Source organism: Triticum dicoccoides, chromosome 7B (assembly GCF_002162155.2).
Source record: "Triticum dicoccoides isolate Atlit2015 ecotype Zavitan chromosome 7B, WEW_v2.0, whole genome shotgun sequence".
Taxonomy (NCBI): Eukaryota; Viridiplantae; Streptophyta; class Magnoliopsida; order Poales; family Poaceae; genus Triticum; species Triticum dicoccoides.
The window spans coordinates 700,007,760-700,022,239 of record NC_041393.1 but is presented as its reverse complement, the minus strand read 5'-3'; the positions used below and the strand labels follow the sequence as shown (position 1 = coordinate 700,022,239).

The 14,480-nt window shown below is 46.9% G+C and overlaps 1 protein-coding gene and 1 pseudogene across 1 annotated transcript; one reads left to right on the top strand and one right to left on the bottom strand.

The window, feature by feature from the left end:
* The first annotated feature begins 1,651 nt into the window (after window positions 1-1,651).
* On the top strand, window positions 1,652-3,954 carry LOC119335255 (L-type lectin-domain containing receptor kinase IX.1-like). The gene has a single exon (XM_037607403.1). The coding sequence runs from the start codon at window positions 1,710-1,712 to the stop codon at window positions 3,834-3,836; it is 2,127 nt and encodes a 708-aa protein (XP_037463300.1). The 5' UTR covers window positions 1,652-1,709; the 3' UTR covers window positions 3,837-3,954.
* A 5,288-nt stretch (window positions 3,955-9,242) lies between these two features.
* Window positions 9,243-14,480, bottom strand: part of LOC119340850 — a 7,936-nt pseudogene continuing 2,698 nt past the window's right edge.

The window sequence follows — 14,480 nt, the reverse complement described above, 5'->3', positions numbered from 1 at the left end:
CGCGGAGGAGCCGACGAGGAGGCGCGCCGGCCGCCCTAGTTTATGATGATGCCGGCGCTACGAGTGCGCCGGCCGAGCGGCCTCTTGACACCGAGCAACGCCGAAGAGCCGGAGGAGTGGAAAGAAGAGCGTGAGGAGGAGTGCGAGGAGGAAGACGAGGAGGAACCGAACCTCCTGGGCATCCATTGCTCGGTGCGCCGGCGGTGGGCCGGGGCGGCCGCCGTGGGAGGGTATGCCAGTGGCGGTTCGTTGCCTCCTCAAGGTACGACATCACACCTTTGAGCGTGCGGCCGGGGGGCCCCACCACACGCGGCGCCCCTCGCTATTCTTCACGCCGCCCACCACCGGCGTCCCGTTGGTGGACGCCAGCCTCTGCTCCTGGCGGCGCTTGAAGTACGCCGCCCACGCCGTGTTTTTGTCGGTGGCGTACTGGGGAAGGGCGAGCTGCTCGTCGATAAGGGAGGCGCGCACGCGTTCGATCTCGGCGGCGAAGTAGGCGGGGCGCGCCTCGACGTCGGGCAACGGGGGAATGGGCACTCCCCCGTTGCTGAGCCTCTACCCCGTCGGCCCGGCGCACATGTCCGGCGGCCCCGGGATGTTGGCCTTGAACAGGAGCCACGACTCCCAGTCATGGAGCGAGCGGCTGCCGAAGCCGTTGGCCGTCGCCGAGGAAATGCGCGGCCATCGGGTGTCGAAGTGAGGGGAGAGAGAGGGAATAAGCGTCGGCGGCGGCGCACGGGGGAGGGAGAGCTCGACGGCTAGGGCTGGTGTGGCCAGAGGCGAGGGAGGCCACCGGCTTATATAGCCGCGCCCGTGTGTATGCGTGGCGGGAGGGGATGCGTCACCGCGCTGCCCCGTGACGCGCCCCCCGTGATGAGGACTCAATGGCAAGGCTGACCGGCGGCGGCAGTGCGGTAACCTTGGCATTGATTCCCGCGGGAACCGAGGCGATGAGGGCGACGAAGCGGCCGTCTCGCTGACTCGGCGGGCCCGCGGCTGTTTCGCGCCAAAACACTCGCCCCGGCGCTCCTAGGCGCCCCTAGCGCGTCAGGTTTGGCTTGGGTCCGTCGTAGCTGATTTTGACCCAAGCCGATGAAAAACGGGCTCCTGGGAACGCGACTGGACCGTTTTTTCGGCGCGATGCGAAAAAATCGCCTGGAAGGCCACGTTGGAGGCGCGGGTGGAGATGCTCTTATAATATCGATCATTGTGCTATCTTTTCCTGTTGACGCCGTGTCCCACTTGTAGCAGTTGTTTATTCATTTCGAGCCACCACTTATGTTTCTACTTCTTTTTTAGCCAGGACTTGTGTTGCTTTATGATGGAGACAAGTCGAACGTCTAATCCAAATGCACTAGCTTTTTTTAGTCCATCCAAATGCACGAATGAAAAACTATACTTTATCACGTGAATGGGGCCTACACCTTTTGACCCATACCGCATGCAGGAATTTTCCTGTGGCGCGCAGTGGGCTCCCCCTGCGTCCCCGACAGCCCTTTCCGTCAAGTCGTCCCCTTCCCTTTATAGATGCAGAGACCGGTTCAAACTTCCTGGCCCCACGGCCACGGGCCACTCAACTTTTCCACTTGGTCTCTAATCCGCGTGCGGCGACTTGTGGTGGTGTCCACCGGCGGCGGGCTTGAAATCTCGATGAGCTACAGATCTCCCTTGCACAAGCTTCCTCCTTCCGAAAACACCAACCCCAAGCAATGGCCTCTCGCCGTACCACTTTAGTCTTGCTGCTGTTGCTATACGTCTACTACGCGCCGAGCTGGGCCTCCTCGCTCTCCTTCAACCTCAACTTCTCCGATCCCAGCGCCGGTTCATCCATCAAAGTCACCGGCGATGCACTGATCAGCTCGTCGTGGCTAGAGTTGACAAAGAATACGCGTGATGCAAACATTCAGAACAGCGCCGGCCGGGCATGGTACGCGCACAAAGTGCCCCTGTGGAGCAACTCCACCGGCGAGATGGCTAGCTTCACCACCACCTTCTCCTTCCGAATCACTCCGGACAAGGACAGCCTGCCGCTGACAGGTGACGGCATGACCTTCTTCCTCGGGCATTTCCCTTCTGTGATCCCCCCAAACGGCACCGGCCGCAGCCTCGGCCTCCTCCCCGACTTCACTAACGGGACAGGCGATAGCCGGATCGTCGCCGTTGAGTTCGACACTTTCCGCAACGAGCCGTATGCCGACATCAACAACAACCATATCGGCATCGACGTCAACTCCCTCAACTCAACGGCAGTGACGGACACGACAACCTGGCCGGGAAAAAACCTCACGTCGCTCCATGTTATGGAAGCCACGGTGAAGTACCACAACGACTCCAAGATGCTGGGTGTTGATCTCCTCATCGACGATGCTCTGTACCAGGTAAATGCAACCGTCGATCTCAACAGATACTTACCGGAGGAGGTCGCCGTCGGCTTCTCCGCGGCGACTGGCGCGGTCGCTGAGCTGCACCAGGTACTGTCATGGTCATTCAGTTCCACGCTTGAATCAAAGAAGGAAGCACCTCCACCTGCTGAACCTCCTCTTCCGGCTCCAACCAGCAGCAACAACCACAAAAAGTTGGTACCAATCCTACTAGCCATCCTTGTTCCTCTGTTTTTTCTGTTAGTCTGTGCGGCGGTGGTACTGGGTTGGCGGCGTCACAAGAAAAGAAGAGCAAACGAGGACAGTGAAGAAGAGTGTGACGACAGAGCTGAGCTCGAGAGAGGTGTGGCTGCCTGCGGCGCCAGACGGTACATGTACCACGAGCTGGTCGCAGCAACGAGCAATTTCGCGGACGACCAGAAGCTCGGACGAGGCGGCTTCGGGAGCGTTTATCGGGGTCACCTCACAATCGCAGCCGCCGTCGGTGGTGACCAAGACCGTCGTGCCGTGGCCGTGAAGGTGCTGTCGGCAGAGTCATCGTCTCAGGGGAGGAAGGAGTTTGAGGCAGAGGTGAGGATCATAAGCAGACTGAAGCATCGCAACCTTGTGCAGCTGCTCGGTTGGTGTGACAGCCGCAAGGGGCTCCTGCTTGTCTACGAGCTTGTTGCGGAGGGCAGCCTAGACAGGCACCTGTACAGCGACGATGACAGCTATCTGACATGGCCACAGAGGTACAACATCATCCTTGGCTTGGGATCCGCGTTACGCTACCTCCACGGAGAGTGGGAGCAGTGCATCCTCCACGGCGACATCAAGCCCAGCAACATCATGCTCGACTCATCCCTCAGCACCAAGCTTGGGGACTTTGGGTTGGCCCGGCTCATCGACCACGGCGCCGGGTTAATGCAGACCACGAAGGCCGTGCTCGGCACCGTCGGCTACATCGACCCAGAGTTCGTCAACACACGCCGACCCAGCACCGAGTCGGACGTGTACAGCTTCGGTGTCGTCCTCCTGGAGATCGCCTCCGGCCGCCGGCCGGTGATCGAGACCGCTGAGAGATCCTTCACGCTGCTCAGCTGGGTGTGGAACCTGTACGGGAGGGACGCGATCCTTGACGCGGCGGATGAGCGGCTGAGGGGCAACGAGGCGGACGAGCGGTGGATGGAGCGGGCACTCATCGTCGGGCTCTGGTGCGCGCACCCGGACCGGAGCGAGCGGCCATCCATGGCGCAGGCCATGCACGTCCTGCAGTCCGACGAGGCGAGGCTGCCGGCGCTCCCACGGCACATGTACAGGGCTGCACAGGATCTTGCGTCCTACGGGTCTTTCTCCGTTGAGAGCTCAGGCTCCGGTTGTGTTCGCTCTTCTTCGGTCAGCACCGGCAACACCACTGTTTCTTCCGAGTCGTCCTCCACCGCGCTGCTACGAGATTCCAAGGATCAAGTTAATTGATTCGTCCAGATCTGTAATTCTTGATTAATTTCCTTGTTACCTCCAGTATGCAATGTTTCGCGGGAATGATGTTCCGTCAATTTGGATGCTGTTTTAGCTGCATTAACTTTTTTGTATATATTAGGGGGATTATGTATCGGTACGGACGTACAAACGTCAGCCTCTTTGTAGAGATGCGTCAAAGTACGTGTATGTGAGCATGCACGATTGGCTATAGTTTTCTTTTAGTTAAGATTTAATTAATACCTCCCTCGAAAAAGAATATTTAATTAATACTAGTATTAATTAACAGAAAAGCTAACTTCCGGACCACCGACTTCCGTTACAGCTCCTAAGATAACGCTCGCTTCCCCGTCTGCCCACGGACCAGGACGAACAAGTCGGGCAGGCGAACACGAGCGCGTCACGTATGAGTACGACACCGTTGTTGTTGTTGCTGCTGCTGCTACTTGCCGGGTTCGTAGAACCGTGGAGCACCCCCGCGATCGGTCGGAACAGGGAGGATGTATGTGCCGTGTCGCTGACCGAGTCGCTGCCGTGTGGAAGCGCGGAGGGTCGCTCCGGTCGTCGGAACAGAACAGTGTTTTGTCTCCGCCTGGCACGGTGATCGATGGGATGGGAACCCCGCTAGTTCCTGTAGTACGATGCATGCACGAATGTACAGCGTGCCTTCCTAGAAAGAGAGATGGCCACGTTGGACTCGTCTCCGCCCAGCTCGTCTACTGAGGATAGGCACGAGAATTCTTATCCTACCTATTTTTTCAAGGCAAATTGAGAGTTTCATTATTACTATTCCCTCCTTTCCTAAATATATATATGTATCTTTTTAGAGATTTTCAATAAAAACTAAATACGGAGCAAAATGATTGAATCTACATTTCAATAAAAACTACATACGAAGCAAAATGACTGAATCTATATTTTAAAATATGTCTATAAACAATCGTATTTAGGTCGTATTGCAATCTTTAAAAAGACATATATTTAGGAACGGAGGAAGTGCATAGCAAGAGGTTATTGTCTGCTAATACAAGATTATTACATGAATACAAGGAGGATTATGCTGAAACCAACAGGCGGTGCTGCGAGACGTACAAGCATAATCAGCGAGATAGTGTGAAACCCTATTTCGGGATCTAGCTAGCTTAACGAGAACAAACTCCCGCTTCACCATGAGCAGCTTGATTTCATTGATGGGGTAACCGTACAACGATTTAGAGAGGAAATCACCGGTTAGAGAGGATAATGCTCCCACCGAGTCTGACTGCATGAGATTGCTGAATAGAACATTGGAGTGAAGGGCCAAAGACATGCCCTCCAAAATACCATGGATCCCTGCTTCCAGTGCGTCGTTGCAAAAGAACAGAAGATGGCATGAAGCAGAGATGGCTTCTTCTGTATTGTCCTTCAGAATCATTCTGGCCCCTGCCAAACCATCATCCAAAGAGAAAGGACCGTGTACTGAGAGGGCTAGCTAGTCTGGTGGGGTGGCATCCATGGCGATTTGAGGGGACGCTGCACTTCGATGTTCGAACCGCGGAAATCATCCACATGAGTCTTGCCTTCAATAAATTGTTTATTTTCACATATCGTAGGGAACTCATGTAGTTATGCGCTGATTTTTTCCACGCATCCGTTGGAGGAATACTCTTGTCGTGGATGGATCATTTCAAAGGTTCAATATTCTCCAAATAATCATGATAATCATATCATGCACCTCGATGGGGGGTAGCGCCAAAAGGTGTTGTCGCCATTCTTTCTCTGATTCCAGAATCTACCTTTTCGAGGGTATAGGCCAACAGTGCAACTGTGCAAGCAAATTTAGATTTTGTTTAAAAAATAGCCTCTTTTTGCTATGGTATAAAGCCCAGTTCCTAGTCTCAGGGTGGGTGGTGGCCCACACTATACACCCTGTACCTTCGCCACTGGTTACAACGACGATTGTCTTCACGAGGATTAAGGAGGAGGTTCGGCTCTAGGCCCTTGCCAATGCCACACATTTGTGTAATGTAATACCGTGAGAGTAGTCCTTTGTACCATACATTTGTGTAATGTAATGCCGTTTTTTTCTGCAAGGCAACGGATATGGTCGCCGCGGTTTCCCCTCTCTCTCCGAGTTTTTGTCTGTACCAAAACGTGAGAGCAATGCCAATGTGGGAAACACCGGCGAGGAAGCCAGCCCAAACATGCCGCTACTTCCAGCGAGCCGGCCGGCACCCCCAACCAACCGCAACCGCCTCCCCCTCCGCCCTATATAACCTCGCAAGCCACCACGCGACAGCCTCATCCTTTCCAGCCACACACCATTCCAACTCCACCATGCTGTCAACAGAGGGAACGATATAAACTCTTAATTGTAAAATGAAAATATAATAATACAATATTATTGCCTCTAGGGAATATTTTCAACAGTAACTCCCCATGTTGTAGGAATTGACTTCTGATGATTGTATCTCAAAGTACAACAAACAAGTTTGGATCGATTTAATATGATCATTCTTCTAACATCATATTCTGGAAATTATTTAGGACTATCATTCCATTTAACAGTATCCTAAGATCCGGAAACGATGATCACCATCAACACTTGAGCTAGTCTTTGAGGTGATACTAGAAATTTTATTGTATTGTTTAACATTTCACAAGTGCATATGCATTTTCCACTGAATCATACATTCCAAGATGATAGCAGTCATAGCATAGAATATAAACTCTTAATTATAAACATGAAAAATATAATAATACAATATTATTGACTCTAGGGCATATTTCCAACACTATATAATCCAAAACTAGACTGAACGTAATCAACGTGGTTCGTGAACTCTACTTCCGCTATAGTGACAGTGTGTCTAGTGGTAAAACTCAAGCTCGTAATCTATCCCTTACAATGTTCTCGGTTGCATGGTAGAACTTTTTTGTTTTGCGCGGGCACAACGTACTGCGTGCTCCCAACAAGAGCGACACCACAACGCCGAGCATTGCGTTCATACCTGTTGATTTCATTCTTTTCAGAACATTTATTTTACTCAATTCAAAAAATAATAATTTTACTCCTTTTCAAAAGATGGATTTCACTCATTGAACACATTTGACTCATTTCAAAAAACGGATTCCAATGTATTCAAAATTATTGATTTCACTTAATTCAAACACTGATTTCCCTCAATTAAAAAATAATAATTTCACTTGTGTCCAAAGAATTGGTTTCACTCATTTCAAAAATCCGAAGTAATTATTTTAATATGCTCAGTACACTAATTTCATTCACTTCAAAAACTTGATTTCACTCATTTCTAAAACATAATTTCATTCATTTCAAAAACTTATTTCACCCGTTTCAGATAGCAAATTTTACTCATTAAAAAAAAACTGATTCCACTCACTTAAAGAATTCACTCTCACAAAGGAAAACTGATTTCAGTAAAACGAAAACAACTCCTTGTGTAAAACACATTAACTTACTTGAAAAATGATCTCATTGGTCTTGTTCTAGTTAGTTTCACACAATGAAAAGACTGTGTGAAATAAATGGATTAAAGTATTGATACTTAAACATTGGTCTTGTTGTAAGGTCTTAGCGCCATGAGTTTAAATATAAAATAAAAATAAAAACTGATTTAAAAGATATCAGTGACTTAAAATTGTAAAGGTGATACAAAAGAAAGAATTTGTTGGGTGAAAGAGGAGAAGCAATGCATGTGTCCTAATCCTGTCATGCATGCACGTGATGTAGAGAGGGAGATGGGAGTGACTTGATAAGTGGGGCCTAAGATGATTTGACTAAAATCCATATAGGATTGATGAGCTGAGCAGCACACATGCATATTGTTGAAGTGAACATGACAACACGAATCACGATGCAATTGTGCAGTAGAGTCTCTCCAGCTCTCCGCAACATACCGATCGCATGTGGTGTCAACATCCAACTCCCATGGCCCAACCCTATATTTTCTATTCCCTAAACAAGTCATAGCTCATATGCCCACAGAAACCTGGTCGCCACTCCTCTTGCATACATATATATATATATATATATATATATATATATATATATATATATATATAGTGTTACTATTCATCACCCAGGGTTCAGAATACGTTATTCTTCAGCCGAGGTAATCTTACGATCATTTCATAAATAAATTATGTTTCAAGTACAAATAGTTACAGTCATATTGATTCACTGCGTAAAATTTGGCATAAAAAAATGTCAGAAGACCAGAAAAATTACATTTTATGTACATTTTACACTATATTTTTACGTTTGAAATTTGCGTAATATAAAATATTTTTTACGGCGATTATATATTTTCTTACGTTCTCTTTTTATGTCTGAAATAAGACAGAATTTACGGAACATAAAATTATATATATATGTGTGTGTGTGTGTGTGTGTGTGTGTGTGTGTGTGTGTGTGTGTGTGTGTGTGTGTCCTCAAAACAATAAAATCTCAACTTATCTTCGTCGAACTCCTATCCATCTCTCGATCCAACGATCCCCGATTCCCACTATATATATGTCTCCTCAAAACAATGAAATCTTAACTTATCGTCGTCGAACTCCTATCCATCTCTCGATCCAGCGATCACCGATTCCCACTGTCACATTCCACTACGTCAGGCTTTCACCAACCATTGCTCATACACGCTTAATCCCTCCAAAAGGCCACCCACCGGAGGAGGCCTCGTCGGTGCTATACTGCTCGCCCATCATCACTTGAATTTTACACTCATTTCTTTACTTTTTTAGAAAATTAAATGTAAAAAATTATACCCATTGGGTATAGGATACCCGATGAGTATAGGCATGCTATTAATTTATGCCCATGGGTATTAAAGTGGGTTAGTATAAAAGGTTTTTGTGGGTATAGGTTTGGGCAGAAGGAGGTTGTACCCACCTATACCCTATACATTGCCATCCCTACTACATGCAGAAAGTATCCGCTCGGCTTTCACATACATACCGATAAAATTTCGACCGATTGTTTTTGGAACACAAGCTTTATTTATTACCTAATAACATTGCACATAGTTTTCTGGATGCGATACGGAATTAGAATAGAAAATACATGCAGCAACCAAATACAAACAACCTGTAGTTAACAAATGAGCAACAATATTCAAATGTTGATGGATGTGCTTGAAGATCACCGAATCCAAGGCACCATCCACAAATTAAATATTAAAAACCACCGCACCAATAGTAGAACGATCAATCACTGAAAACTGGATCCTGTTTACTAAAGATAGATAGTCTGTAGCAAAGATAACATCAGTTACTTGCTCCTGAGAATTTAATCCAGCCAAAACACAATGCAAATTGACCGAACATCATTCCAGCGAAATAATGAATACTCGACTTAAGAAGGAAATTAACCAATAATTACAAATCTGGCTGAATCAACTAGCTTGATCCTTGGAATGACGTAGCAGAGCGGTCGAGGTCAACTCGGACGAAGCAGTGGTGTTGCTGATGCTGACCGAAGAATAGCGAACACAGCTGGAGCCCGAGCTGTCGACGGAGAAAGACCCGTACCCTACGGGACGGACGACACAAGATTCGGTGCAGCTCTGTACATTGTGCAGCGGGAGCACCGGCAGCATCTCCTCGTCGGACTGCAGGACGTGCATGGCGTGCGCCACCGATGGCCGCTTGCTCTGGTCCGGCTGCGCGCACCAGAGCCCGACGACCAGCACCCGCACCGTCCACCGCTCATCCGCCTCGTCGCCCTTCAGCCGCTCTCGTCTGCCGCCTCAAGGATCGCGTCCCTCCCGTACAAGCCGCACACGCAGCTTAGCAGCGTGAAGGAGCTCTCCGCGGTCTCGATCACCTGGACGCCGGCCGGAGGCGATCTCCAGGAGGACGACGCTGAAGCTGTACACGTCTGACTCGGTGCTGGGCCAGCGCGTGTTGACGAACTCTGGGTCGATGTACCCGACAGTGCTGAGCACGGCCTTAGTGGTGTGCATTGACCCGGCGCCGTGGTCGATGAGCCCGGCCAACCCGAAGAGTCCCAGTTTGGTGTTGAGCGACGAGTCGAGCATGGTGTTGCTGGGCTTTGTTAAACATTGTAATACGTAGCGTGCGTGTTGTTGTATTCAGTTAGGCCAAAGAGACTCGATTCCAACCTTTCGGTTAGCTAGTTTGGAGATCAAGTCCGTGACCTAACAACCTTGTAATCGAATGGTGGTAAGCGCACCAACTTTTATTATGGTTCTATTTCTACTTTGTTACTCACATGTGGAACCCATACGTAGGTATAGAGAGCGGGCCAGCCGCCGTGTACCGTTTAATGGAGAGTTAACGAACGATGACAAAAATATACTCAAACGTATCCAAAACACAAGTTGTTGGACTTATTCGTATCATTTTTCAAGTTTCTGTATGGATATGTACATTGGATGCAAGTTTATGTATCAAAAGTGTAATGAACTCTTAGTGGAAAGATATACATGTGAGGTGAATAGTTGAAAAGAGAAATTCAGTGTTAATATGACAATGTATGGTGGTATTTGGCCGATCCATCTCTAAATATTGAATGTCTTCTGTTCCATTCCCAATGTCCTTGCTAATAATCTAACTAAGACTAAACAAAAATGGTTTACAAAATACTATGATGCCTTTGATGACATAAATTTGCACTACAATAATTTTCTATGCTTATTTTGAATTGTATAGTGTCAATGGTAAAGAAGCAAGAAAAATATATGATTAATGGCTTAAAACATGATAAATTGCGTGTGTACATGCAGCCACGCGAGGTCGTTATGAGCGCCACTCATCTCCACGTGATTCGTGCTACTCCCTCCGTTCCATAATGTAGTGCCTATAGATTTTTACAAAAGTCAAACATTACAAACTTTGACCATGTATATAGAGAAAAGTAGGTACATCTAGAATACCAAATGCATCTCATTGGATACATCATGAGTGATATTTTCAAAATATACATGTTTGGTATTGTAGATGTAGACAATTTTCTCTATACACCTGATCAAAGTTGGCAAAGTTTGACTTTTACAAAAATCTATAGGCACTACATTATGGAATGGAGGGAGTACTACAATATGTCATTGCCGTATAACATTTCCTCCTGGTCAGTGTACACCAGCTGGTATACGGTCAGCGTACACTGTGGTCATCATTAGCGTACACTGTATGGCTTCTCCAGCTCTCCAAATTTCTTCCTACAAGCTGCTCGGGCGTCTCCGTGTCTGGTACGGTCTGCTGTGTTTCTGCTGCTTATAGCTGTACTTGAGTGGCATGGGGGATGCTCAACCTCTTCACAGGTTCTTCCTCTCACCACCACCAGCTTGACCTCGATCGTCGCTCATCTCTCAGTATGTTGTCCCTCTGTGCTCTAGGGATCCTCTGACGCGTGCCACGAGGGCCCTGCGTTCTGTGCCCAGGTGTGCTCATTTTGTTCCCTCTCTCTGACAGCATTGTGCTTAAGAGTCTCTTGCTTCAGATGGCCATTCTAATTTGTTCCCCTTCTCCATCCCTCCCAGCCTTGCCGGAGGTCCAAAGCATGTATTTGTCCATGTCCCAAAGTAGTTCAACACCACCTCCATCACATCACGCTGTGCTAATCTTTCTTCATGCTGCAGCACGGATGGTGCAATTTTTGGAAGTGGAAGAACAAGTAGACACAGTACTTCAACACGCGGTTGGGACATCTGATTTTGCACGCGTCGGTCCATTGCCACGTCGCACTTGTCGAGCAGAATCAGGCATTGCTGAAGAACATTTTCATGTTGTGCCTTGCAAACTTGCTGGTCATGGCCATGATCTTTCTCCACAAGGTATGGAGTTCCATTTCCTCTGCGTAGGGAGTGCCGTAATCATAATATGCATTTCTTCCTGTGCTTTGTGCAATGCATGCACCCGCCATGGCCATGACATGCCTACTCAAAACTCTGAAGTTTATTCCCTCTGCGTAGGGACTACCGTTATCTTTCATATGATTTATTTGTGCTCTCGGAACTGCATATACCCACCAGTATGTTATGCTTGCTCACGCAGGCTGCAAGCTGGTCTATCAATAAATTATCTAGGTACCATTGTAATAGACCCAAACGTAATTAGTCAACCCCTAATCAGGAAGCATATGTAAACACATCGAAACAAATGTAAATACACCAAACAGCAGTGATGTCAATACTCAATACACAAAACAGCAGAGATGTCATAAATTACTGGTGTCTATGCACACGTCCGACCCGCCCAACGGAAATAATTGACGAGTCGTTGCCCGTCATTTCGTGTAAATGCTCTAACTAAAGAGGGCACTGTGCACCGTCAATACACCCATCTTCCCTACAGCCGAAGAATTGGTTGTGGGCTTGTGGCTCACTCGCACAAGGGAGGGTATAGCGGGGCGTATTCCATTTGGTAAGCAACTAACACTGTATATATTGCAAGTGGGGTGCTTGAGGTTATATTAGCTAGCAATCACAATGCACTCGTGGACACACGGGATTATGTCAGCGCATGGCCGCATGTCCTCAAAATCCGTAAGACATGGCCAAACAATTAATGAATTATATGCCAAATATGATAGATGCGTAGTATGTCTGGCCGCGCATGGTCACCCAGCTAGTTTCTTAGGCTGGTTGTCATGGGAGTATCATAATCAGTATCATGCATGCCAACTAGACAACTTTTGTAAGATAGCATAGTATTTAATAAAAAAGAGAGGATTGAGTATGATATCATCACTAGTAGAAAATAAGGTACGACTCCCGGTTCCAGAGGGCCTTTAGTCCTGGTTCCGGAACCGGGACAAATCAAACGGGACTAAAGCCCAAAACATTTAGTCTCAGTTTCCTTACGAACCCGGATAGAAGAGACTCCACGTGGCCGCTCCGGGGCGCCCAGGTAGGAGGACCTTTAGTCCCGGTTGGTAACACCAACCGGGACCAAAAGGCAGCCACGCGCGGGGTTTTTTGTTTTCTTTTTGAAAGGGGGGTTTAGGGGTTTTGGAGGGTTAATTTAGGGGTTTCATATTGTGTTAGGTAGCTAATAGAGAGAAGTGACCTCTCTTTCTCCGTGCTTGGTCGATGCTAGCTACTATACGTATAGAGAGAACTCGACACGCTAGCTAGTAAGCAAATAAAGGAACCATTAATTACACAAGATCGTCATGAACATATACAGAGAGAAGTGACCTCTCTTTCTCCGAGATTGGTCGAACAAGTTTTCGTATATATCTATCCGATACTACTACATATATACAATATAACATCTCTTAGTATCCCTAACATCTAAAATCAATTTCAACTTCCACATGGCATTCTCTGTCTTTATGTATGATGTGGTCAAGAAAGAATCCCACTAACTCCTCTTGAATGGCTCGTATGTGATCATGTGGTAGGAGTTCAGCCTACAACTAATTTAAAGAAGGGGGTCAATATATATATGAATGAAACTCAACACAATTGATGGTAATAAAACAAAATTGTGAATATTATTTACGTACTTCATATTGTTTGTCAGAGTAGCCCCGCGCAGAGGTCGAGTGGCGGATGAACTCGCAAACATAGTATCAACATAATTTATTCCCGCCATTCTGCCACAAGCACTTTACGAGAATAGATTTCAATCAAACTGATAATGAAGCATGATAATGGTATTGATGAAACAAGAATCAATGAGAGATGCGCGGAATTACCTAGTACTACTTACTTTGGGGTGTGTAAATCGCAAATCCTTCTGCAGACCCGGAACCATTCCGGTGAACTGTTTCCAAACCCTGCCAGACAAAGGAAATGATTACTTGATATCAGCAAAATAATAAAAGTTGTCGATATGGTGCGATAATGATCGATTGAACTTACTTCTGGAGCATTGCAGTCATGTCCGCATACTCCTGGGGACCTTTACGCTTCGAGCCTAAGACAGTTACTACTCCCTGGTCAAGCTTAATCTCTAGTAGAATAAAGTGGAAACCGCGCATGCATAACTCATCAATTACATTACTATAACCTCGAGTAGCGAAACCGATTATGCACAAGACAGTAACACTCACTTGAAGTTGTAAGGAAATCGTATTTTCCCTTTGTTTTGATGTCCAAGTAAGATTTTAGCAAGTTGTCCTCAGTATTTTTTACTCTCTTTTTAACCGACCATTTATTTACGGTATTTGGGTTAATGAACCCAATGTCATAGATTTGTCCTTTTTGCATTCGATGATCTTCAATCTGCGTAATATAGTGAGGATAATTATATATACATGCAATGAAAGAGCTGAGCTATAGAGACTTAATTACATAAGTAATACTTACAGACAGTAGCAAGTCATGAGTTGTTTGTCGAGGGCGTCTTGATTGAATAATTGGAATAACTCCACAAATTCAATAGGCAGCAACTCAACTCCAATGAGGCCATGCTCATCTTTAATTCTCACCATCATACTATCCTTCCCAGACTTCTTGCAGGTATCCATGTACCATTCATGCAATCTTCGCATTATCGTTGTTAGACGAGGATGATCAGGTTTGACAAGAGGCTTCTCGTACTCGTATCTGAAGATCTCTACTTCCTCTAATGTTTCAAACTCTACATCATCGCTCAGGTAATCGCCAAGACTGATACCGAGCAATAGCCCCAGATGATTAGCGACTATATCGCTAGACACCTTGA